This window comes from Centruroides vittatus, unplaced genomic scaffold (assembly GCF_030686945.1).
Source record: "Centruroides vittatus isolate TY-2023 unplaced genomic scaffold, ASM3068694v2 contig_2647, whole genome shotgun sequence".
NCBI classification, from domain to species: domain Eukaryota; kingdom Metazoa; phylum Arthropoda; class Arachnida; order Scorpiones; family Buthidae; genus Centruroides; species Centruroides vittatus.
This window is the reverse complement of record NW_027121686.1, coordinates 34328-61043: the sequence shown is the minus strand read 5'-3', so window position 1 is coordinate 61043 and position 26716 is coordinate 34328. Positions and strand designations below refer to the sequence as shown.

Genomic DNA, 26716 nt, shown 5'->3' with positions numbered 1-26716 from the left:
ATAAAACTCGTATCTACCCTGGAAATTAGGCTGTTTGTCATTTTTTAATAACTAATAATATAAACTGTTATCATTTTTCGAGTTTTTCATCTTTTCTTTTTTTTTAATCTAAGAGAATTGAGAGAGTTGTTCAACTGAGATTCGCTCAAATGAGAGATTTTATACATTATCTCTTATAGGCTTCAACCAGGACCAGTGAAAAACGTCTAATTGAGAGAATCGCTTAAATGAAAGGTGTATAAGTGAGAGGTTATTGTATTATTAACATAAACGACGTCGTCTGTGTCTGTATGTGAATTCCTTAACATTTTTCAAAACCCCCATATGACCCATAAAAATCATATAAGACAGAGACGAAAAAAAAATACTATTAATGTAAAACACGACTCAATAAATGTAAGCAAACATCCTCTAGTAGAGATGGACCTATGACAAGGCGCTCGTATGTAAGCAATTAGAACATAGAAAATTTTGTAAAGGGGAAAAGTTAATAATAAAAAGGAACATCGCGTCAGGTCGTTAAAATTGTAAAGCGTCATAGATTAGACAAAAATGAAATGAAATATGAGCGCAGGTTTCAAAGTTCCATCAGCACCTTCTGTCTAGAGTTAACGGCTGGTGTCAGGTAGATTCTCCGAAGCGGACCTTTCTCGTGATCCGAACAGGTCTTTTCTTTCGCTTAGTGACAGACGAGGGACCAATCGGGAAGCCGGAAAAAGAGAGGTGCAGCCAATCAAAATGCATAAAAAGGGGAGATAATATCAATCTCCGATCTTCAAGGACACGACGCACACAGTTAGTGAAGTTTGGAAGCACGGAGACGCTGTGTGTCAATGTACAGTACGTAAGACGCAGTTTTCTGTCTTTGTGCTCACCCTGAAACCTGTGTCGCCGAAGCCAACCAACAGCGCCTCACCATCTGCCTTAAGAACTGATTAATATCATTGCCCCGAAGCCACCTTCGATGGGCGAACAAGATACAGTATCGACGCCCAGGACATCGGGACAACGCGATTGTTTTAAGGAAAACTATTTTTCTCCCTAGTGTAAGTTTATTTCGTGTTAAAATAAAACGGGTTTTTTGTTAGACACTTGTCTTCTTTGTCTCCTCCGCCATACCCACATGCAAAAGAACCCTAGATCATCCTGACGCGGGATTAAACGATCCTCCCCTAAAAGTCGAGAAACTTACACTGGTGGCCGAGAAGTGGGATTTTAAGCTCCCAATCTCTACCAGGTCGGCCAACTTACATTAGTAGAGATTTTACTCGTTATTAGCACTAACAAATTTTATAAAACTCGTATCTACCCTGGAAATTAGGCTGTTTGTCATTTTTTAATAACTAATAATATAAAAAGTTTTTAAATAAATTTTAGTGACAGATTATTTGTTACGATATGTTATAACACGCGTAAATTTAGATGTTTTTGTTGAAAAAGTTACTTAACTCGTTGCTGAATTTTTGCATTGCTTGACAGTTTTTACATTTGAAGTAAACTTAAGATAAAATAATAACCTTTGAAAAAAATCAGCTATAATGAATTTTTACTTTTATTTTCATTAATTATAATTATATAACTTTTCTTGTTTATATTATATCAAATACGACTAATATAACCTCTACGAGAAACCTGAACATCAAGTCACAGATATCTGTCTTTCAATTAAAATGAAAATACGATATTTTACACAAAAGTAACTCTTTTAAATATTTTATTAGTTGCTTTAACGATTTATTGCAATGTCTCAAAAATAGATTAGTTATCTTTTAAAATACGCAATGAAGTTGGCGAGGTATAGTTAGCCAATATTCTCTTTTATTTCCTTATCGAATATAAATCTGAAAACCTGTCGAGACCATCAAGGTCGACATTTCAATTAAAAATCAGCTTTGCCAATATACGTATTTAAAGTCCTTTATTAATAAACTGTTTAAACCTTAATTGACACAGAGGAGAGCGATATCATGAAGGCTTTGATACTCGTAATTGCTATCTCTTGTTTCGCACTTTTAGATGCTCAGCCTACTCCAAAGGCACACCCACAATATTGCGGTAAGTAAAATTACAAATAGTAATAGGTAAATCAGATAATTTCTCATAAAAAGCACTTTTCAGCTTTGAAAAAACCCGATGTTGCGCGATTTTGCTTGATGGAGAACAGAGCAACTGTTGTAAGTACTTCTAGTTTAGTAAAATTTTCAAGTTTAATTATAGTGTATAATTCGAAACAGTCTTCCGAATAAATAGCTACTAGTTAATTTTTTTTTATTTTTTGTAAACTTGCAGTTTTTAATTAACATTAATTCATTATGTGTATATATACATACATACAGTACATACATACAAGAAAGACTTCGGGCGTACACGAGGTGTTTAGCCGGCGGAAAAGAGGGAAAGTGAAAGGGGATGGGAAGGAGGGAGAGGAGATAGATAGTAGAGAAAGGTAAGATCCCTCTGAACGGCGTACGTATGGCTACAGTACCTTCTATATTTGATGTCGGCGTGCACTTTTCAGGCTGCATGGCCGTAGTCCCTCGAAGGGTCTAAAAACAACCTGAGTGTAGTGAACATCAATAATGAGTGCCACTACGAATAACTAAGTGTAGAAGTTAGTACCAAGTGACTGTTATTAGGAAGACTACTTAATACTAATAAATCTGAACGCGATCGCGAATCTTAATACTACTTAACAGCCGGACAGACAGCGCGAAGAGCAAACGAACACAAAGACAAACTAGACAAGACGAATAGACCAACAGAAGACGAACCAGCAAGGCCCAAATTCTTTTTTTTGCTTTTTATATTTTATTTTTTTAAACATTAACTTACTCACTAACTACAGTAACCTATCATAACCTAACCGGAAACCAAGCTGAGTCCCTAATTTAACTTACAACTAGGACTAACTTAAACTAACCGAATTTACACTGAAAAAGAAGATGGAAAATAGGAATTAAAATTATAAACTTGAAAGGCAGCTATATACCGACAGATGAAACAAAGCAAGGGAAAGCTAACTGCCATCCGTGCCCCCGGAGTGAGCGCTCTCAAGAGCCCCAGAAAGGGATATGAATGCGAGTAGATGATGAAACATTGTACATGTCTGAATGACATAGTGCGGGTTGCAAGGCCAGTTGTACCCTTCAAGAATAGCAGCTCTCATTAAACTATCCCTAATGTGATTGTATCTATTGCAGCGAAAAACTAAGTGAAGTAATGTTTGGTCCTCCTGAATACCACATGGAGGACTCGGTATGTGCATATATACCGGGACATAATATAAAAATAAGTTTTCACTCTAAAAATTAGAAAAAATTTTATACATGACTAAATAAATTCGAATATATTTTGTAGACAAGTCAAAATTAATGCTGTTTCTCATTATGACTGACTGAATAGACAGGATAAATCTTATAATCGACTTGTGAGAACAACTAATGTTCAAATGAAATGGTGGAAAAGTCTTCTCAGTCTTTTTCACCATCCCATTTCAATATTCACCAATATTGGCTACCTAAACATTAAATTAACGTGAAACTATTTACTTGTTAAAATCCTTTTTTTATTGTTTTATTTTTAACATTTTCTTTTAAAAACAAGAACATAAAAATAACAAATGGCAAATCAATTTTTAAAAAGGTGTTTAATTCGGTTGTGTTGAGTGGTGTTACGAACTGGCTAAAGTGACCTTCAGTTTTCAGAAAGTTGGCCTCGTTCTTATTTCAAAAAACAATTTTTGCTTTTTTCTACTAGTTGACTAGTTTTCTTTCGAACAGTGTAAATGTTTTCCATATACATTAGATGATTTCTTCAAGAATTTCAGATCTGTAACGTTTTCATAACATTGCGAATTTCGAACTGCCATTCGCTAAATTTCCTCTGTAACACAAAATGGTCGATGCTCGTTATTACTTTCTATACACGAAAACGAATATTTTAAAAGCTCTTTAACACAATTTTGTTTTATACTTGTTGAATTTTTTGGATAATTTAATTTTGTTTACATATTTCTAATATTGGCAGCGTATTTTCTTCTTGTTTCTTTTTTTTGCAGTTGGCATATATTGCTAATTCTTTTAGCTCTTTCTTAATTATTGATCTATCAACACGTTTCTGGAGAAAAACTGTTATAAACGTCACAAAAATTATTAATATGTTTATAAGAAATATACATGTATATAATTTTCATATATTTAATACACTTCGCCAACGCATTCGGACAGAGCAGTCATACAATCGATGCTAAATTCAGGTCAAAAAAATTATGAGTTCTTTACTTAAGATCATCTCGAATATTAAATATATTCAAAATTGCTTGTTCAACGCAAACCAACGTCACTGAATGCGTACATTTAATTTTCTCGTTATATATAGCCTATAACTATCAACTCTTCTCATTGATCTGAACTTATAAAACTAGGCTTTTTTATTGGACCGTTTTCACACGAATGTTGTCTTAGTTCTTCTCTGGATGTCAAAATTTAATCAGTAGTTGTAAATTAAATGAAACCGCTTTAAAAACTTATCAGAAAAGTTATATTTGCAATCTATAAAAATAGCGAACACGTGAGTTCGTGCCTGAGTTCGGGAGGCTGGATATATGGAGTTTTTCGGTTTTTTTATGCGTTTAATGTTATTCAAGTATTTTGTATGTATGCCATTTTAACACAGCAAATGTCATTTTAAGACATTTTTATAAAAGCATTTGTATCTTCATCTTGGAAGAAGACCAATAATCCATTGTTAAGTTGTAAAAAACGGGCATAGTTGTTTATCCTGGAATAACCATCTTACTTTAGTATGTTACTTTAGCTAACATTTGTACAGTTCCCATAAATATTCAATTTATTTAAAACGGCGTGTTTTTTAGTGATCTTCACTCGATGTAATTTAACATATTTAAATTTCTATGTATATCCTGTCTACTTGGACCTTGTTTATTAATAGGACTTAATATACTGGTGAGGTTTCTAATTAGCAAAGAGAGGAAATCTTATTCAAAAGTCAAAACAAAATATCTTTATTCCCAGCTGATATTTTGTTTTCACTTATGACTAAGATCTCCTCTATTTGCTGATCAGAAACTAGAATAATGTCTATTAATAAACAAGGTCCAAGTAGACAGGATATACATAGAAACTTAAGAGTAAGGATATAAAGACAAATAGAATTAACATATTTATAAGCTTGGTCTAGTACAGGTTTTAACGTAGCCGACAACTTATTGTTTTTGAAACTAGGAATTCTCTGTGCAAAACACATTGCTTAGATATGATATTTGAGTTTCTAGTTTTTGCAAGAGTAACAAGAGCTGGTCACTCCAAAATGCAAGTTGCATCTTGTCTGCGTTGTAAACTGCGAATTTACGCTAAAGTTCGTCCAACTATAGTTTCAACTAGTGTGTGGTTTCACAATTTCTCGGAATATTTGTAACAAGTTGGCGCAACACGGTTAAGAACCACTTATTTACAATGAATGATAATTTAAATAGTAATAAGCGATCTGGTTGGTTATAAAAATTTACCAGCGATAAATTAAATATTCAGTGTGATTCTTACCCTTATCATGCGATTCGATTACAGCAGCGATTCCCAAACATGGAGAGTCGACTCCAGGAACCAGGAAGTAAAAATTTCGTTACAATTTTCAAAATAACATTTGTGTGATCTCACAATCACCGATATAAAACACACACAAACTAGAAAGACTTACTAATATAAGCGACGAAATGAGGGTATATATATATCATCATATTAGACCCGATATTGATAAAACCTGCAAATGCCGACAATGATCATGAGTATTTTTGTTATTAAAATCTTAGCGACTTTGCTTTTACGCAAATTTTTCTTCTATGCAAAAGTGGTTCGTGATTTCAGAAAGGTCAAGAACTACTGATCTAAGCGAAAAGCAATACTTTCGGATCAGGTTCTCGCATTCTTTAATTTTTGTGAAGTTCATTTGTGAAGTCCATGTGCGTGTATTATTGTTTTTATGTCGCCTTTATTGGTTTGACGAATATCGTACATCTCTGAATGTTATCTTATTTTATTTATTAAATTTCCTGGAAAAAAGTTATTTTACTGTTCTCAGTTTCCCTACATTTTACACTTTTATATCAATCTCTGATTAGTCACAACTCCAAAGCTGAATGCTCCGATTCGACTACAGATATTTAACTTTTTAAATCTGTCCTACCGGAGTATCTTGTCGTTTTGCCTACTGCGCAACTCGCTTTTGAACTGGTGAAAATGTATAAACCTATAGATGTAAATAGTCTTCTAACTTTATTGAAAAAAACAGGGCGACGAGAAGAAGAGAAAGACAAAACTGTTGTCCTGTGCCTGAGCATATAGAGTCCGAAACCGTTTAATAAAATTTTAATTATAGTCTGTAGAAAATGATTTTATGTAATTTAGAGTGTATAATGAAAGGCCCTAGTCAAGAGTCGTCCATCCCTTGCAGCTGCACAATAAAACCTTTCAATCACAAAGCTTTCTTACTGACGAATTCTGCTTCTGTGCTCGACAGAGCAGCACTTTGTTGTTTCCTACTGCACCAGCTTAATGCTTTCCTGCTAAGGTAGGCTATACACACACTCCATTAGGGATTTGCGATTGGTTGGATCACTTCTCAAGACTGCATCTGTGTAGCCTCGAAGAGTTGTTTTTTAGGCTCGAAACGTTTCTTATAATCAAGTGTCTTTCTAAGATAAAGAAGAACGCGTTTAGCCCTCCATTGTGTATCCGTCGTTAAATTGGCTAAAGTCGATGAAAATGCTACATCGGATCTGGTTGTGCTTGCTAAATAAAGCGTTGACTTACCAATTGTCTGTACGACACATTATTTCTTTCGTTATCTCTTATATGACGTTTAAATTTAATTCTCGGTTCTGTCCGTGCCGAGAATTAAATTTAAACCTGTTTTAGCAGGCAAACTTTATCGGAAAGCATTGGTTTTTTTTTCCTGGGAAATATATTTTTCCTCGAGATGTCCACTCAGCATTTTTAACTCATGTGCATTTTTAACGTCTGAATAATATGCGCTCCATCCTCAATACGTTGCCAAAGCAAGTACACTTTCATTGTTACAGGTAAAAAACCGATGTATATTTAATATTTACAAATTATTGGCATCCTCTCTCTACGAGACGTGCTTTATACTCAATTAGATTTCTGTCGTTCTCTCTTTTTCGTTTAAAGACCCATTTTGAGGTAATAGTGTGCCACTTTGGTGAACGATCAACAATTTCCCACGTTTGTTTTTCTTCTCAATTCTGGAGCTTTCTTTGCTTTCCTCTATTTTCCTGCTTCTTTTTCATTCAGTTACTCATGAAATGTCTTAAGTTCTTCACTTTCAGTTATGCTTAATTTGCACGTTGTTTCATTATAACACGGCACGGTTGGTCGTTTGTCTTTCCTCGTTTTAGCCGACCTTTCCGAACTTGCCGAATAGCTTCTTGATACTCTGTATCTCTATGATCTTGAACTTCTAGATTAATGTTGGCTTCAGCTTCAATCTTACTTTCTTGCTCTATTTCTGAACTGCGAAAGCTCCAATTTATCGGAATAAGTAGTTTTCCGTAAATGTCTGTCTCTTTTAATCTGAATAAAAATTAATTTTGGTAGACTATCACACAGACATCAGGTTAGGTACTTCTTTTATAATATTTCCATATGCATTTCGGGCTTATTTAATTTCTACGCCCTTCCCAATGAAATTCTCTTTATTATAAAAATTTTCCGTAATATTCATATGATACTTCTGGTTCTGTTTCCACAAGCCATGGCCATATATCGGATAATATTAAAATTATTTTCTTAAATACGACAGTAAAATTCACAAAGATACAATTTTATTTAAGAAAATCTTTTTAATATTATCCGATATATGGCCATGGTTTGTGGAAACAGAACCAGAAGTATCATATGAATGTAACGGAAAATTTTTATAATAAAGAGAATTTCATTGAGAAGGGCGTAGAAATTAAATAAGCCCGAAATGCATATGGAAATATTATAAAAGAAGTACCTAACCTGATGTCTGTGTGATAATCTACCGAAATTATTTTTTATTCGAATTAAAGACAAGCATTTAATGAAATATATAAAACGGCTACCATATTTGATATTTGTCCGAATAAGTAGGAAAATATAGAAACATTTATTGGTGGAGAATTTTTAAGTGGAAAAAATTTAGTTTTCTGTTGGATTCCGGTTAAAAGTAGCAATATACTTCCATCAAAATTTCATATTACGTATTCTTATAACAAATAATTAAGAGAGAAACGTTCATATTTCATAAGAATGTAAGATACTTCTTTTGTTAATCGTGCAAAATTGCATATCGTTGCAAATTAATGATATTTACCGCAACTGCGCCATGCGTGTTAAGTATCACGATACCTTCGACGAGTTGACGGAATACATGTGCACAGATACCAACAGCGAGGTAAATCTACCAGCAATGTACCGATACGAGAAATGATATGCCGATAGATGCATATTCTTTAATTCCTGTTAATTCTTCTTAAAGGAATTTGCGACTTTTGACAAATGTATGAACCCTGCTATAGACGCCGAAGTTAATTAAGGCAAATCCGAACCTTAAAAACATCCTTCATGTACGTCTCTAGAAATAAATATATAGCTTATAATACATTTCTATAAATATATTTAAACTAATGATTTTTTATAATAATTTTAAAAATGTATAAAGAAGGCAGCAGACATGCAATGAAATCCTCCGGACTATAAAATCAGGATATAAAAAATGAAGTAGACTCTCGATTTAGCGAACTAATTGTGATGGAATGCCCGCTATTGTCGAAAGCCGGTTAAATCAAAAGTGTTTCCAAAGCATTTATTAATAACGAACTTCCAACGTACAAGATGTATCAAAATGCCATTTCAATGTATAAATATGAATAGAATAAAATTATAAATTTACTGTACGCCACATAGAGTAATTTCTACTCATTGACCCAATGTTTTAGCGTCCTCTATTGGCGAATAAAAAGTTTATAGTTTTTTTTTTTTTTAACAGAAATATTTCGTTTGTTAAATCTAGGGATTACTGTATTTACTTTCAGAAGGAACTGGACAAACGGCAGTTTTCACGTATTCTACATTAAGCAATATAAAAGAGTAATTATGCTTACTAATCTTTATTCGTTAAATTCTCTTATATTTTAATTACTTTCATTGTTTCAGAAATATAAACTAAAAGATTTTGTGTATAATTAATTACTAATGTAAAAATTGTAAAAACTTTATTTAGAAATAAATTTTATTTCGCCGATACAAAGTGTACGTTTTCATTGGACATCCGAAACAAATGTATGAAGTTTCAACAGAACAGTTTCCCATTTGCATCGATTTTATCAAGGGGAAAACAGCTGTAAAAGCTTTTCAAAATATACTTCGAAGTTTTTGCTAAATTTAAATAAAGGAAAAGTAAACAAAAACTTTATGAACTGATGGCTGAAGTAGAAAAGGCGCGAGTCTGCACTGAAGTATCCGGATTCGAATTCTGATAGAACCTTCAAAATTTTCAAAGTGGTTTAACTCAGATACTGTTCCTCGCCAGTCGGCCGTCTCACGGCTGTAGTTGACCGATGACGAGGGATAGAATGATCAAAGACTTGGTCATTCTATCCCTCAAAACTTCCTGAAACATAAAGGCATTAGGCACGAGAAGACAGCCTGCTACCCATAAGAACAGAACGGCATTGCAGAGAGAAGAAATAGAACACTAGTGGAACTGGGAAGATGCATGCTACTCCAAGCAGGATTGAGAGAATGCTTTTGGGTAGTAGCTGTATATACCGCATTATGTATTAGAAATAGATGTCCAATATAGTGGTAAAGTGCTTATGTTAGGACTTTTGTCCGTCTGTCAGATTTCCACGCGTATGCTCGATGACTTCACTTTCGTTACCTAAGTGTTATGTTCCGTTCAATCCATTTCTTGCTAATGTCCACGCGCATGCGCAAGAACTATTTGATTCCAAGAATTTATAAAATTTATTTTAAACAAAATTAATATTTGATTCACTTTTGTGGAGCGTGCTATAAGGTCGGTTTGACCACGCTTGTTTTATTTAAATTTCAAGCAATTTCAATTGTTTTATGAATGAAAATATCATTCGAATATAAAATAAAAATTTTACAAACATTGATGATTGTTAATACTGTGTGTGTATGTGTGTGTGTTTGTCCTTCATGCATTACCACACCATTTATCCGATTGCCATGAAACTTTGAGAAGTTGTTTAATACATTCCCGCGAAGGTTTGTGGCATATGTGAAGATCCCCATTTCCCCCCTTTCAAAAATATATTTATATATGGATTAAGGCTTTTATGTCCAATAGATGGCGCTAACTTCAGACGACCTAAGTTTGCTTTTCTGTGAGGCATTATGCTTTTCTGTGAGAATGGACCTAAGCAGATCATTTTCTACCTATCTATATAAATAAAATATGACGTTTGTTTGTTCCTACAGATTCCTTTGAAATTTTGACAAAACGTTGCATTCGAATACGCACGTGTTTTTATATAATATACATGTCGAAATTCTCCCTACGGGGGAAGATGGACGGGATTAAGGCTTACCGTGAAGAACTCGGCTTCTATTTATACTATTTTACATGCGGTTTTTTGCGTTTTTAATTGCGTTTTAATAGGTGACGTCAACAGAATATACACTAAAAAGGGATTTTTCGATATTCCCCAGCGGGGAAAGGGACAGGATTAAGGCTTACCGTGAAGAACTCGGCTTCTATTTATACTATTTTAGATGCGGTTTCTTGCGTTTTTAATTGCGTTTTAATAGGGGACGTCAACAGAATATACACTAAAAAGGGATTTTTCGATATTCCCCAGCGGGGAAAGGGACAGGATTAAGGCTTACCGTGAAGAACTCGGCTTCTATTTATACTATTTTAGATGCGGTTTCTTGCGTTTTTAATTGCGTTTTAATAGGGGACGTCAACAGAATATACACTAAAAAGGGATTTTTCGATATTCCCCAGCGGGGAAAGGGACAGGATTAAGGCTTACTGTGAAGAACTCGGCTTCTATTTATACTATTTTAGATGCGGTTTCTTGCGTTTTTAATTGCGTTTTAATAGGGGACGTCAACAGAATATACACTAAAAAGGGATTTTTCGATATTCGCCAGCGGGGAAAGGGACAGGATTAAGGCTTACCGTGAAGAACTCGGCTTCTATTTATACTATTTTACATGCGGTTTTTTGCGTTTTTAATTGCGTTTTAATAGGTGACGTCAACAGAATATACACTAAAAAGGGATTTTTTGAAATTCCCCCCATGGGGGAAGTGTTACCACATTTATAATAGATACATTTTGAGCCACAACAACGCGTGGCCGGGTCAGCTAGTATAAAATAAAAATTTTACAAACATTGATGATTGTTAATACTTCACATAAATAATTACTGTCGGTTGCTTTTCAGTTTTCTCCTAATTCATAAAATTGGGAAACAAAAGTGAATTTTGTTTCCCAACGTTTACAACGTGCAGGATCTTTCGGAAGAACTTTCGTCAAAAATTCTTTCTCGCTACGATTTGTGCAGACGAAAGCGACACATCCAGTCATACTCTAAGAATTATTAAAATAAAAATAAATTAAACTAAAAAATAAGTTTTTATTTAACTAACAAATATCAGCATATAGCAACTGGCATAAAACTGAAAAACTTAAGATTAATATAAACAAACAGTATATTGTCATTCGAAATATTGTCTATATATTCTTCATATCACTGACCTTTGATTAATTTTAATTTGTTTGCAGACAACGAACGAGATACGATAAAGTTCATCCACGAAGCTTTCGTTCGGATCTGGCTAACACGTTGTTTGAAAGAATAATGCAGCTTGAGGTCACGTGATCACAAACTGCCAATAGAAAAGCGTTCCTTATAGGCTCTGTATTGAACAGTAACGCGGAAAGAAGACCGAACAGCAAATTTAGCTTACCGTTTCCGTCGTTCGTTTTGCTTGTGAGTCCACGGGGCCTAAAGAGTTAAGTACGGGCTTATACAAGATACTAAGTTGGCTATTAAGATATTTTTAATTAAAAATTTAACATATAACGTTACTTATTTTATTCAATTTCGTTAAATTGTAATTGTAAGTAACAGCAGTGTAATTGTAATAGGCATATCATACATCAACATCGTAATTTATATTAATTTATCAATTTATATTTGTTTTGATATATCCTTATTCCAATATTCATTTCGGATCTACCGGCTCCTGTTCAGTCCGCTTTTCTTATAAATTTACATACATCAAAATTAAACTTTAGACTGACATTTGTACTAAACTGAATATAAAAAAGTTTCACCAATTCATTTAAGATTTTACATTATTATCGTTTCTTCACAATTTTCACTATCTGATAATTTAAAATGCAAATTAAAAGTCTAACGTTATAGCTTTTAACTTCATTTTTATGTTCTTATACTTCGTTTTCATTATCATTAAAACTAAGAAAATATAATGTTAACAGTTGCAATAATATCTTAAATGGTAAAAACTTACTAAAAGGTAAAGTTATATTTGTGTAATTTCTTTAACACCTACAAATAATTATGCATTTTCTATAATCGCATCCAGTAATGTTAAGATTGAAAAATATATTTATTTTTAAGATGTATTTTTCAGAAAAGGCGAAGAAACAGATTCAATTTGTAAAGAATGTCAACGTCAAAGAATTTTTATGTTCGATGTGTTTTTTAATACCTTATACAAGAACTGACATGAAATTTTCAACGTTTTTAGACAAATCTCTACGCTTTCTCTTTGTTTCTGCCACCATCCAAATGGTTTTTATACGTATAAAGTGCTCTATAAACCACTAACCTAACTCAACACATCACAAAATTAAACTAGGAAAGTCGCAACAGAAATGCTTATCCCAAGGGCACGCTTCAGAAAAAGATCAACATACGTATTTTGTAAGAATGCTTTTACGTATTTTCGTGCACTTACAGTACGTAAAATATAAAAGGTACGCTTCGGTTAGAAGAAAGTCTTGAAGAAAAGGTCTATTTATTACGAGTTTTGTACTGGTTTTTATTGTTTATCCTCAAGCATAATTATCGTAATTGATAAAAAAGTAGACAGTTGAGTATAATAGGCGGATCATTTTTAACTAACATTATATAGAATGTTTTGGGACCGACCGACTACGATAACGATAGCCGAATTATAACATTGTTTGCGATTATAATAACCGGATTCCACTATGTTTGCGTTTAAGTAATAAATATTTTTAAATAGAAAAATATATAGTGTATAACTAACAATATTAGGACATATTAAAATTGTATGAATTTAAGAATGTGTAAATTTGATTTTGCAGATTCACTCATTTATTTTATGTAGACCTAATGTAGAGAACCCGATCTGAATCAGTGGATTCCGCTCCGTCAGTTCGTCACACAAAACTAAAACAGTCAAATATTTCTACACACAAAAGAAAACTTTATTTCACTCTCAGGGACCACCGCTTCACCCTTCCTCTCTCTACCGTGTCCCTAACTTTTCTCTCCTCCCTCTTCTCGCCTTTTTTCTCCCTTCGGTTTTATGACCCTTTGTCTATATTTCTTATAACCCTTTATTACCGCGTGCAAATGGTTTGCACCTGGACCGAGAAAACCGCAACTGAGAGAGGACGAGGAGGTTCGATATCACTACATCACTACACCTGTAATATTCTAAATTGTTTCGTAAGCTACGGCACTTTTACTTCATAATAAAACCCGAACGTGGTTACCATCTTACTCACTAAACATTGAGGTTTATCCGTAATGACCACGTTTGAACATCTTATTACATCAACAAGCGTGGACAACTGTATATTTTACTGGTATTAAACTTATAAACTATGAAGCATAAGATACCATGGTGGCTTTGTTTTCGACCATGCAAAATCGCACTACGTCATGACATTTTACAGCTGAAAAAAAATGTTAACGTAAGCATTTCATCCTATTTAAATTCTTATTTTGAAATTTCACCTACTGCAATATAGATCGCGTGCATTTGGCGTAGGTTGAGCCCTTAAGGAAACAAAATAAAAGAATTATCAACGATTTCATAATTTCTGTCTACGCAAACAATGGCGTACAAATACATATGAAAAAAATTCGAATACCAGTTATTAACGATTAGCGACCTTCAACAGGTATATTGGAGAGATTTATTTTCAATTAAAATCTTAACCTTAGTCGACTAGTTTATTATCTGATTTACTGTCGATTTGAATAATGGCCAAATCTAGTGAATTTTATACATTTTTATTATCCGAATTTATGTACTTAATTCCTAATGAAAATTAACAAGTTATTCCAAAAAATATTTTTAAGGAGAAAATCTAGCAAATATAGAAAACTGTATTTACCGGAGGAATCAGAAGAAATGCTATCAGTAACAAATCGAAATTCATTAAGTCTTAGAACGTAAGAAAATACTGATTAAATATTATAAAATGCATTTACGAATCGGAGACATCATTCTTTGTCTGACACTCCTGCTGTCTAGTTCTAGTACGAATCGAGGCTTATTATATAGGACCTGTTGTAGCAAAATCAAATGAATTTCCAATGACAGATTCATATACGAAGATTCTTTTCGCGTATAAATAATGTGCGAAATTTCAGCATTAGTCTAACGAAAACCCAGATTCCACTTTATTTTAACAATTCGGCTCTCGGGACAAATCTTTTAAGTTTAAAAACTATTCTTTAGAAAAGCATGAAGTTTAAAATGCAATTAAAGTGTTTATTTAAGGACAAAATTATTTTTACTAAAACTACATTCGTGTCATTGCATTATGACTAAATTACGAAATTTTATGGTCGACAATTAAATTAAAAATACTGAAAAAAGATTTTATTGCTCAGCATGTATCTAAATTGAAAAAAAAAATTGGTTTTCTCTACGACTTTATCATTAAATATCATTTTGTATTATTAAATATACTTTTGAAAAAATTTAAAGGTTTCCAATTATTGAAATTTAAAATTTTTATAATCAAAAATTATAAACATTAAAAATATTTAAAAAATAAAATCGTATTTAACAATATAAATAGTATTAACACAAGTTAATGTATGTACGCATTTCTTTTAATGTGCATTTTATGTGTAAAATAACATAAATTTGCTTTTGTGGTAATATTATATTAAAATTTGCTGTAGAATTTTTTAGCATTAATAATGATAAGTATCGAAAAGGGCGTGGAATTAATTCTATTTGGAAAATGTCCATGAGACATAATTTTAATTAGCAGAAAGAGGTCACTCGCCAAAACATAGTTAATTTTATAAACAAACTTAAAAATGATTAGAATTTCTAACGATTGAATAAATGGTAAATGTAAATTTATTTACTTTATAAATTTCTCCATTAATTACGAATTTATTAAAGTAACGATTCAAAGAATCAGCATAGAAAGTAACGAAGAATTTTTTTCTAGCAGTTATATATAACAGCCGAAAAGTATGGCGGTCGGTCGAAAAATCACCCCAATTTTACCCGATATTTACATTTTTGGACTCGGATAACCTTAAATGTCGCGAAATGTAAAAAATTCGGGTTTTTTTTACGTATGTATGGCTATTTGTGTGTTTGTGTGTGTGGAACGATTTTGTTGACCCAATTTGAGCTTAATAACTTGCAAATTTTTGAAATTTTGTTCGGAACTTGAAATATTAGGGGCATTGATGCTATTAAATTTTGCTAGTTAAAGGTCGAGGAGTGGAAAGATAGATGGGGTCATGCGTCGTATCTCGAGTAGGATCGGAGTTAGTAGATATTTGACTCGTTATTAGCACTAACAAATTTTTATAAAACTCGTATCTACCCTGGAAATTAGGCTGTTTGTCATTTTTTAATAACTAATAATATAAAAAGTTTTTAAATAAATTTTAGTGACAGATTATTTGTTACGATATGTTATAACACGCGTAAATTTAGATGTTTTTGCTGAAAAAGTTACTTAACTCGTTGCTGAATTTTTGCATTGCTTGACAGTTTTTACATTTGAAGTAAACTAAAGATAAAATAATAACCTTTGAAAAAAATCAGCTATAATGAATTTTTACTTTTATTTCCATTAATTATAATTATATAACTTTTCTTGTTTATATTATATCAAATACGACTAATATAACCTCTACGAGAAACCTGAACATCAAGTCACAGATATCTGTCTTTCAATTAAAATGAAAATACGATATTTTACACAAAAGTAACTCTTTTAAATATTTTATTAGTTGCTTTAACGATTTATTGCAATGTCTCAAAAATAGATTAGTTATCTTTTAAAATACGCAATGAAGTTGGCGAGGTATAGTTAGCCAATATTCTCTTTTATTTCCTTATCGAATATAAATCTGAAAACCTGTCGAGACCATCAAGGTCGACATTTCAATTAAAAATCAGCTTTGCCAATATACGTATTTAAAGTCCTTTATTAATAAACTGTTTAAACCTTAATTGACATAGAGAGAGAACAATTCGAAAGGAAATACTTTGAAGCGAAATCATGAAGGCTTCGATACTCCTAATTGCTTTCTCTTGTTTCGCATTTTTAAATGCTCAACCTACTCCAAATATACACAAGCAATATTGCGGTGAGTAAAATTTAAAATAGTAATAGTTAAATTGGTTAATTTCTTATATAAAGCATTTTTCAGCTGTGAAAAGACACGATGTAGTGCGATCTTGCTTGATGGAGAACAGAGCAACAGTAGTAAGTACTTCTAGTTTAGTAAAATTTTCAAGTTTAATTATAGTTTATAATTCGAAACAGTCTTCCAAACAAATAGCTACTAGTTAATTTTTTTTATATTTATTGTAAACTTGCCGTTTTTAATTAACATTAATTCATTATGTCCATATATACCGGGACATAATATGAAAATAACTTTTCACTCTGAAAATTAGAAAATATTTTATACATGACTAAATAAAATCGAATATATTTTGTAAACGAGTCAATATTAATGCTGTTTCTCATTACGACTGACTGAATAGACAGGATAGATCTTATAATCGAGTTGTGAGAACAAATAATGTTCAAATGAGATGGTAGAAAAGTCATCTCAGACTTTTTTCAACATCCCATTTCAATATTCACCAATATTGGCTACCTAAACATTAAATTAACGTGAAACTATTTATTTGTTAAAATCCTTTTTTTATTGTTTTATTTTTAACATTTTCTTTTAAAAACAAGAACATAAAAATAACAAATGGCAAATCAATTTTTAAAAAGGTGTTTAATTCGGTTGTGTTGAGTGGTGTTACGAACTGGCTAAAGTGACCTTCAGTTTTCAGAAAGTTGGCCTCGTTCTCATTTCAAAAAACCACTTTTGCTTTTTTCTACTAGTTGACTAGTTTTCTTTCGAACAGTGTAAAAGGTTTTCCATATACATTGGAAGATTTCTTCAAGAATTTCAGATCTGTAACGTTTTCATAACATTGCGAATTTCGAACTGCCATTCGCTAAATTTCCTCTGTAACACAAAATGGTCGATGCTCGTTATTACTTTCTATACACGAAAACGAATATTTTAAAAGCTCTTTAACACAATTTTGTTTTATACTTGTTGAATTTTTTGGATAATTTAATTTTGTTTACATATTTCTAATATTGGCAGCGTATTTTCTTCTTGTTTCTTTTTTTTGCAGTTGGCATATATTGCTAATTCTTTTAGCTCCTTCTTAATTATTGATCTATCAACACGTTTCTGGAGAAAAACTGTTATAAACGTCACAAAAATTATTAATATGTTTATAAGAAATATACATGTATATAATTTTCATACATTTAATACACTTCGCCAACGCATTCGGACAGAGCAGTCATACAATCGATGCTAAATTCAGGCCAAAAAATTATGAGTTCTTTACTTAAGATCATCTCGAATATTAAATATATTCAAAATTGCTTGTTCAACGCAAACCAACGTCACTGAATGCGTACATTTAATTTTCTCGTTATATATAGCCTATAACTATCAACTCTTCTCATTGATCTGAACTTATAAAACTAGGCTTTTTTATTGGACCGTTTTCACACGAATGTTGTCTTAGTTCTTCTCTGGATGTCAAAATTTAATCAGTAGCTGTAAATTAAATGAAACCGATTTAAAAACTTACCAGAAAAGTTATATTTGCAATCTATAAAAACAGCGAACACGTGAGTTCGTGCCTGAGTTCGGAGGGCTGGAAACATGGAGTTTTTCGGTTTTTTATACGTTTAATGTTATTCAAGTATTTCGTATATGTGCCATTTTCAAACAGCAGATATCATTTTTAAGACATTTTTATAAAAGCATTTGTATCTTCATCTTGGAAGAAGACCAATAATCCATTCTTAAGTTGTAAAAAACGGGCATAGTTGTTTATCCCGGAATAACCATCTTACTTTAGTACGCAAAAGCCAGGATTTGTACAGTTCCCATAAATATTCAATTTAAAACGGCGTGTTTTTTAATGATCATCACTCAAAGTAATTTAACATATTTAAATTTCTATGTATACCCTGTCTATGTATTTTATGTAATTTAGAGTGTATAATGAAAGGCCCTAGTCAAGAGTCGTCCATCCCTTGCAGCTGCACAATAAAACCTTTCAATCACAAAGCTTTCTTACTGACGAATTCTGCTTCTGTGCTCGACAGAGCAGCACTTTGTTGTTTCCTACTGCACCAGCTTAATGCTTTCCTGCTAAGGTAGGCTATACACACACTCCATTAGGGATTTGCGATTGGTTGGATCACTTCTCAAGACTGCATCTGTGTAGCCTCGAAGAGTTGTTTTTTAGGCTCGAAACGTTTCTTATAATCAAGTGTCTTTCTAAGATAAAGAAGAACGCGTTTAGCCCTCCATTGTGTATCCGTCGTTAAATTGGCTAAAGTGCGTGACAGAAAATGCTATATCGGATCTGCTTGTGCTTGCTAGATAAAGCGTTGATTAACCAATTGTCTGTACGACACATCATTTCTTTCGTTATCTTTTATATGACGTTTAAATTTAACTCTCGGTTATGTCGGTGCCGATGCAGGTCTTGCATTTATCATTCAATAACATCCAACATTTCTTCAATCAGTCGTCGCTGAGATAGCTCAATCGTTTCCTTACGTTCGCCTTTTGCTAATAGAATATTTTTCGCCTCTCCAAGACCTTTGACCACAAATGTCCCCGTTTATCTTGTCAAAAATCATTCGTATTTATTTTCCTTGACAACGGGGTTTGGAACGTCAGTGGATTCATGCTCGACGTTCCAAACCCCATTCTCAATCTTCTAGGCTTACAGGAAGACGGCGCTGAATGTCCGAAGTTCACGTTTTCCGATGAAAACGTCGGCCGCAACCTCGCAATTAACAATATATCATAGACCCGTTTGTCCATTATCAGTTGTCTGTTTGCGTCAATGTAAACGCACGGCGCCTGGAGTAGACCAATTGATCTGAAAAACAAGTCCATTCTCTTATTCCACCGCCGACCTCCCTGCTCGAATCCGTACAATGTCTTTTTAGCAGGCAAACGTTATCGGATAGCATTGGTTTTTCTCTCCTGGGTAATACATTTTTCTCGAGATGTCCATTCAGATATGCATTTTTAAAGACAGAATAATATGCGCTCCATCCTCAATACGATGCCAAAGCAAGTACACTTTCATTGTTACAGGTAAAAAACCTCTGTATATTCAATATTTACCAATTATTGGCATCCTCCTTCTACGAGACGTGCTCTTTACTCAATTAGGTTTCTGTCGTTTTCTCTTTTTCGTTTAAATACCTATTTTGAGGTAATAGTGTGGCACTTTGGTGAACGATCAACAATTTTCCACGTTTGTTCTTGTAAATTCTGGAGCTTTCTTTGCTTTCCTCTATTTTCCTGCTTCTTTTTCATTTATTTCCTCGTGCAATGTCTTAAGTTCTCCACTTTGAGTTATGCTTAATTTGCACGTTGTTTCATTATAACACGGCACGGTTGGTTGTTTGTCTTTCCTCGTTTTAGCCGACCTTTCCGAACTTGCCGAATAGCTTCTTGATACTCTGTATCTCTATGATCTTGAACTTCTAGATTAATGTTGGCTTCAGCTTCAATCTTACTTTCTTGCTCTATTTCTGAACTGTGAAAGCGCCAATTAATCCGAATAATTAGGAAAATATAGAAACATTTATTGGCGGAGAATTTTTAAGTGGAAAAAATTTAGTTTTCTGTTGGATTCCGGTTAAAAGTAGCATTATACCTCTATCAAAATTTCATATTACATATTTTTATTAAAAAATAATTAAGAAAGAATCGTTCATATTTCATAAGAATGTAAGATACTTCTTTTGCTAATCGTGCAAAATTGCATATCGTTGCAGATCGTCGATATTTTCCGCAACTGCGCCATGCGTGCTAAGTATCACGATACCTTGGACGAGTTGACAGAATACATGTGCAGAGATACCAACAGCCAGGTAAATCTACCAGCAATGTACCGATACGAGAAATGACATGCCGATAAATGCATGTGTTTTAATTCCTGTTAATTCTTCTTAAAGGAATTTGCGACTTTTGAAAAATGTATGGACCCTTTTATAGACGCCGAAGCTGAGGCAAATCCGAACCTTAAAAACATCGCTCATGTATGTCTCTAGAAATAAATAACTTATAATTCATCTTTATAAATATATTTAAACTAATGATTTTTTATAATAATTTTAGAAATGTATAAAGAAGGCAGCAGACATGCAATGAAATCCTCCGGACTATAAAACCAAGATATAAAAAATACAGTAGACTCTCGATTTAACGAACTAATTGTGATGGAATGCCCGCATTGTCGAAAGCCGGTTAAATCAAAAGTGTTTCCAAAGCCTTTATTAATAACGAACTTACAACGTACAAGATGTATCAAAATGTATTTCAATGTATAAATAGGAATAAAATAAAATTATAAGTTTACTGTACACGCACGCTACATTGAGTAATTTCTACTCATCGACCCAACGTTTTAGCGTGCTATATTGGCGAATAAAAAGTTTATAATTTGTTTTTTTTTTTAACAGAAATATTTCGCCCGTTAAATCTAGGGATTACTGTATTTAGTTTCAGAAGGAACTGGACAAACGGCAGTTTTCACGTATTCTACATTAAGCAATATAAAAGAGTAATTGTGCTTACTAATCTTTATTCGTTAAATTCTCTTATATTTTAATTACTTTCATTGTTTCATAAATATAAACTAAAAGATTTTGTGTATAATTAATTACTAATGTAAAAATTGTAAAAACTTTATTTAGAAATAAATTTTATTTCACCGATACAAAGTGTAAGTTTCCGTTGGACATCGGAAACAAATGTATGAAGTTTCAACAAACAGTTGCTCATTCGCATCGATTTTATCAAGGGAAAAACAGCTGTAAAATGGTTTTAAAATTTTAACAGCATCCTGGACCAAATGGGACTCATATCCAGATAGTGCGTCAGGACCACCGACAACGGTTTGTAATGCTAACGTTACTGAACCTTTTATGTCAAGGAACCTGTTTAGCATTAAATAGGTTGAATTCCATCTTGTTTCCACATTTTGAATCAGTTTCAGTTCAATACTGCCCAATTTCGATTGCTCTTTCCGTAAAGCTGATGCTGAATTACTACTTTTATGGAAGTAAGAAACAATGGCCTTTACTTTTCTAATAACTTGCTGTAACTCTGGGTGGGACATCTCTAATTGAATTAGCAATTTAAAAACCATCGATCATCAATGTTTTTAAACAATCGTAAACACGATCAATCGACGTATAAAACCATCGATGACCGTGCCATCGATGCCATCGTACAGCACTAATAGCAATACCCATCGATATCTATCGATACTTTTATCAAAACATCGATAGTATCGATACTATCGGTTATCGGATTTAGAATCGATTGCTAACGTTTTAATGTAACTTGGACATGAAAAAAGGATAGATAGTAAACAATCGGATTTAATGTATTTAATAAACAAACAAACTATACAATTAAAAAGCAATTTTTTAGAAATATTAAATAGTTTACATTCCTTGGCTCTAATCAGCTTATTTTTGCAGAGATAATGTCTCCGGTGTCGGGAAGTAAAGTACCACAAATGTCCGATAGAGGTACTACAAATACAGCCATATTTGTGATGAATTGTTTTCGGATGATCGAAATAAGGATATTTACTGTTATTGACTCAATATTGAAACAGCTGGGAATTTGGAGGCTCGATAGATCGTTCGATATACTGCCATAAAGCAATAATTGGATCCTCTGTTGAATTATTTGTATTTGGTGAATGTATACTTCTTAAAAAATCAAAAAGATCGGATGCACTATTTAGACTCATCACTTTATTTTCTTGTTCGTTTTCAAGATCGGATGATTCATCATCCATTGAAGTTGAATGTATTTGCTAGTTCATTTGTTATTGCTTTCGAAAAATGTATATAGTTCTCCTTAAGTCGAAAAGAGGGGCTCAAGAGCCCAGCATTTCTACTTAAGTATCTAGAATCTAAAATTGTTGAAATGCCACATATAGTTCGTGTTTAAATTTAATCACTGCAATAACTTTTTACCGCATTCTGTAGCAACGAAATTTTCTAGTGTCTTTAACTTGACGTAAATTCGACGAAGAATTGAAACGATTGAGCATGTTTTAACGTCCTGTGCATATCGACCGAGACGCTGTTAGTTGCTTTTTCAAAAAGTTCCAAACAAATTAAAACTTTCTTTTAAAATTACAATTTCTTCGGTTGTCGGTGTCAAGGAAGATTTTGGTGATGAAATAAGGGCGAGTCATTACATAATGTTTTATTTCCAATAATCTTCTTATCATATTTAAATAACTGTTCCAATGGATCCAGTGGGTATCAAGGTGATAGCTTCTGGCTCCTTATTTAATGATGGCCGAGAAACGAAGTTCGAGCGTAAGAGCTCGAACCGTTTGAACCGTGCCATGGAAACTCCAGTGTCTGATATTATCGAAGCGATAATTTTGACAAACTGCGCCAAAAGACATGTGGTGACTCGTCCTACTTTACGTGTATACTTTTTGAATTTAAACGTCAAAATTTCTATTGTGCTTCGACGTGTGCGATTCCGGAGTTTCTTTCGCAACGTCCTTCTATAAAGGCTGGAAGACAATTTCTCCGGGTGCCGGCACTAGAGAGGCAGTTGCGGCCGTCGTTTTCAGCCCAAAACGTGAACGTCGGACGTTCGAGCGCCGCCATCTGGCAATTCTAGAAGGTTGATAATGGCGCTCGCTACATCTAGCATGGCGAGTAGAAGATCGATTTAAACCTCATTTTTTGTGTCTTGGGTTAAAATTATTACGTAGTTTATTGAATTAATGATTATTTAAGCATTTATGAATAATACTGCAAAGAAACAGACGATTTTAATCCAGAAATTATTTAATTATTAAATTTTTTTGCAAGTGATGCGAAGTACCTATAGAATTTACATATACAGTATTTGTCTTTATAATAGCTTATCATAATTCTGTAGAAGTAGGTTTGTTCTTCCACTGCATCTTCTACCATCAACAGCGTAATAGGTTTTAAATTTTCTAAAAATAATTTTTCGAGCTGCTTTCGGATTTACATAGCCACTACTTCCCTCGACAAAAGTATGAGCTAGTTTTATCGTACGGTAGGAGACACGGCGCTAATTAAAAATAATTATTTAGTGTTATTAAACATCCTATAAACACTTTAAAATAGTTTAATTTGTTTATTTACCTTCGCCGGTAATATTCGTCGTTGTTAATTAAATGTGTCCGCCATTTTTCGACAATATCCCATGAGTCAGTGCGAGACGTGAACATCGCGCACTGACTCATGGGATATTGTTGTGAAAGTGCGCCGCAAAGTATTTTACTTGGAGTTCAAACGTCAAACGTGTACTTTTGCTCGTCGTACAAGTTTAACGTTTGAACTTCCGCCGCAACCTTTCTATTATCGCGGTACGTCAAAAAGTGGAAATATAAACGGTTTGTGTCTTGACATCTTGATAATTAAAATAGTGGAGTCCGAATTTGTTTCAAAAGAAAAATTCTTTTTCGCCATCTAATAAAGTATCTACCACTAATTTACTTTAATAGGAATATCAAATTTCTCCGACAAAAGCGGATACTCCGCTCATTACATTGGCGAATAAATTTTCGTTTTCTTCAAAGTATTATTCATTACGTAAACAGAAAATGCCCCGTAAAATTGTTGCTCGACTGCCATGGTCCGAATTAATTTTGTACCGTTCCTAACGTCCCAATTACGAAGCCCGGGTGGCCGAGCGGTCAAGGTGGCAGCCTACCGCTCTGGGGGACCCGGGATCGAATCCGAACGGGTCGAATAATCCCCAGGAATTTTTCGGGGGGTGGTCCGTTCGGATATGTCGGGCCCCGTCCCTCACCACCCGGTCACCCCATTGTGGGCCTGGCCGAACCCATAATGGGCTTACTAAAAGAGGCCCTCTTAGTGCCCACAGGGCGGAAAGAGTTAAAAAATAAAAAAAATAAAAAAAACGTCCCAATTACAATAAACGCCAATGATTTTGTATTAAATGTAATTTAGTTGTTATTCTTTTCTTTCACACCGAAATAAAATTATATTATTATTTATTAATTCGTGCCGTGTCGATTTTCGGTAATTGCCCTGATACAATTTAAATCTAATCTGACACGGAAGGAACCGACAGAATCTATTCGTAGACAAACCGACAGTTGGGTACGATTGTATTTAAATATTTTTAAAATAAATTTAAAGGTAAACGTAATTTCGGTTAATTTTTACGTTTTCGAAAAGAATTTGCTGAGTTTAAGAATGGGCGGATTCCGGTCTGGCATCGGAAGTGGAAGCAATCCAAATTTTAAAAATATCATCCGGGTATAAAAAATAATAATACGCTCGTAGATTGTTAATTAAATTAATACACTTTACTTTTGTTTTAATTTTAGAAGCGTATAACCAATACTAAATTGCATTCTGCTTAGAATTAAAAATAACACAAATTGGAAGAAATGGAATTCAATAAAATCCGGGGTCACGTTTAGCCTTGACTCTTTCCGTTCCGCCATAAATGGATGCGATCTTCGCCAGTCAGATCCGTTGGTGGTGAGGAGACGGCGGAGAAAAATAAATTACTAGACGTTTCTTTAATTTAAATTTTATTATATTTTACAAATTTTGTTTATTTTTTGTTCTTTTCCATTCGGAAAACACACCAAAAAATTTTTTTGCCGAAATACAGTAGTTTGGAGTGAAGCGGTAGACCTAGGAGTAATCTTCCACGCCGATCTCCATTGGCGTGATTCTCCTACGTTTTATAAACGTTAAATTTAGTTTTATTTCGGACATTTGCTACTTTTTGAATATTTATAAATGAAAGTACGAGGCCGTCATTTCAATAATAAAACCTATTCACGTTTTTGACCTAGGATATTTATGTGGACTTTCCGACCTTCGACTATCCGCGGGCCTTTTTACCTAACCCGTGGCGGGTACCCGACTTATTCGCCACGAACCGTCCCCAAAAATTTCCGGGATTTTCTCCACCCGCCGCATTCCCTTCCATAGCCTCGGGCCCGCTGTTTAAGTGCCTGGGCCCAGAGTATAGCATTCCGACGGTTACGACCCGGAATCCGATTGGAATCGGAAACATTTGGCGGGCCGTACGTTGCGGTTCGTCCCTTCTGGTCAGGAAAAGAGATCCCGCAGCGCCCGTAAGGCGGAAAGTGCCAAAAATAAACCTATAGCAGTGGTAAGTTCTCACCCGCGGACAGGCGATTTCCCATTATTTTCGTTACGGCCAAGAGAACCTCCCACGAATCTTCCTACGTGACGGCAGGCCGAAGATGGTAGAATTCTAGTTTAACGAGAAATTTTTACCATAATGCTGGTTTTAAAATCTTCGTCCAAACTTAAAAAACGCCGCACTCACCCGTCGGTGTTCTTTGAAACGATTTGTTTCGGGTCGACGATTCGTCCGCATTTACTAAAAACGGTTGGCGGTAGACTTTTCACCACTCTATAAATAAGGAATTTCCATATAAATTGTAAATGTAAATACTTTTAAATAAATTTATACTCATGGAAAATCGTACGAATTTTGCAGTCTTCTAGTCGACACTCCGCAAGACACGCATTTGGTTTCGGTGCTGGTGTAAAAAGAAAAGTTTCGTTAATGTGGTAGTCTTAACTGCCCGGTGTTAATTACAGTTACGCGAAGGACAAAATGATTAAAAGTAAATTAACCCGGACCGCCGAATTAAGAAACGTCCCGTCGTGCGGTACGTAACTTAAACCCGGTAAATTTGGTTATTACGCATTACGCACCACGGAAATTACGCATTGGTTATCGTCGTACTAACGCCGACGTAGGCAGTTCCTGGACTTAATACGGTTATTTACCCCAAAAATGCTAGGGCAAATTTTCCGAATATCTCGGTTTCTGACAAGTTTTTAAGAATTTTATTTTGCAATCCGAAGATTTATCGAATAGGATATAAATAAAAGCAGGAAACGGCGTAAAGTACCAACGTTTATCCACGTTACGGGAAGGAAAAACGGCAAATATTTTCGCAACGTTCCTTTATTGGTCCGACAAAATCTCGGCCACGTTGCCGTCGACGGCAAAAGGTTGATATCGT

At 33.8% G+C, this 26716-nt stretch overlaps 1 protein-coding gene across 2 annotated transcripts; it reads left to right on the top strand.

Annotated features, from left to right (window-relative positions):
* The first annotated feature begins 1941 nt into the window (after positions 1 to 1941).
* Positions 1942 to 21014, top strand: LOC136971625 (uncharacterized). 2 transcript variants are annotated; one of them, XM_067266104.1, is made up of 5 exons: positions 1942 to 2055; positions 16738 to 16793; positions 20427 to 20522; positions 20607 to 20690; positions 20770 to 21014. In XM_067266104.1, exons 1-5 carry the CDS (start codon positions 1968 to 1970, stop codon positions 20800 to 20802), a joined length of 357 nt encoding a protein of 118 aa, XP_067122205.1. In that variant the 5' UTR covers positions 1942 to 1967; the 3' UTR covers positions 20803 to 21014. The 2 variants fall into 2 exon arrangements, with proteins under 2 accessions (XP_067122205.1, XP_067122204.1); XM_067266103.1 differs by lacking the exon at positions 1942 to 2055 and adding an exon at positions 16491 to 16674.
* The last annotated feature ends 5702 nt before the right edge of the window (positions 21015 to 26716 follow it).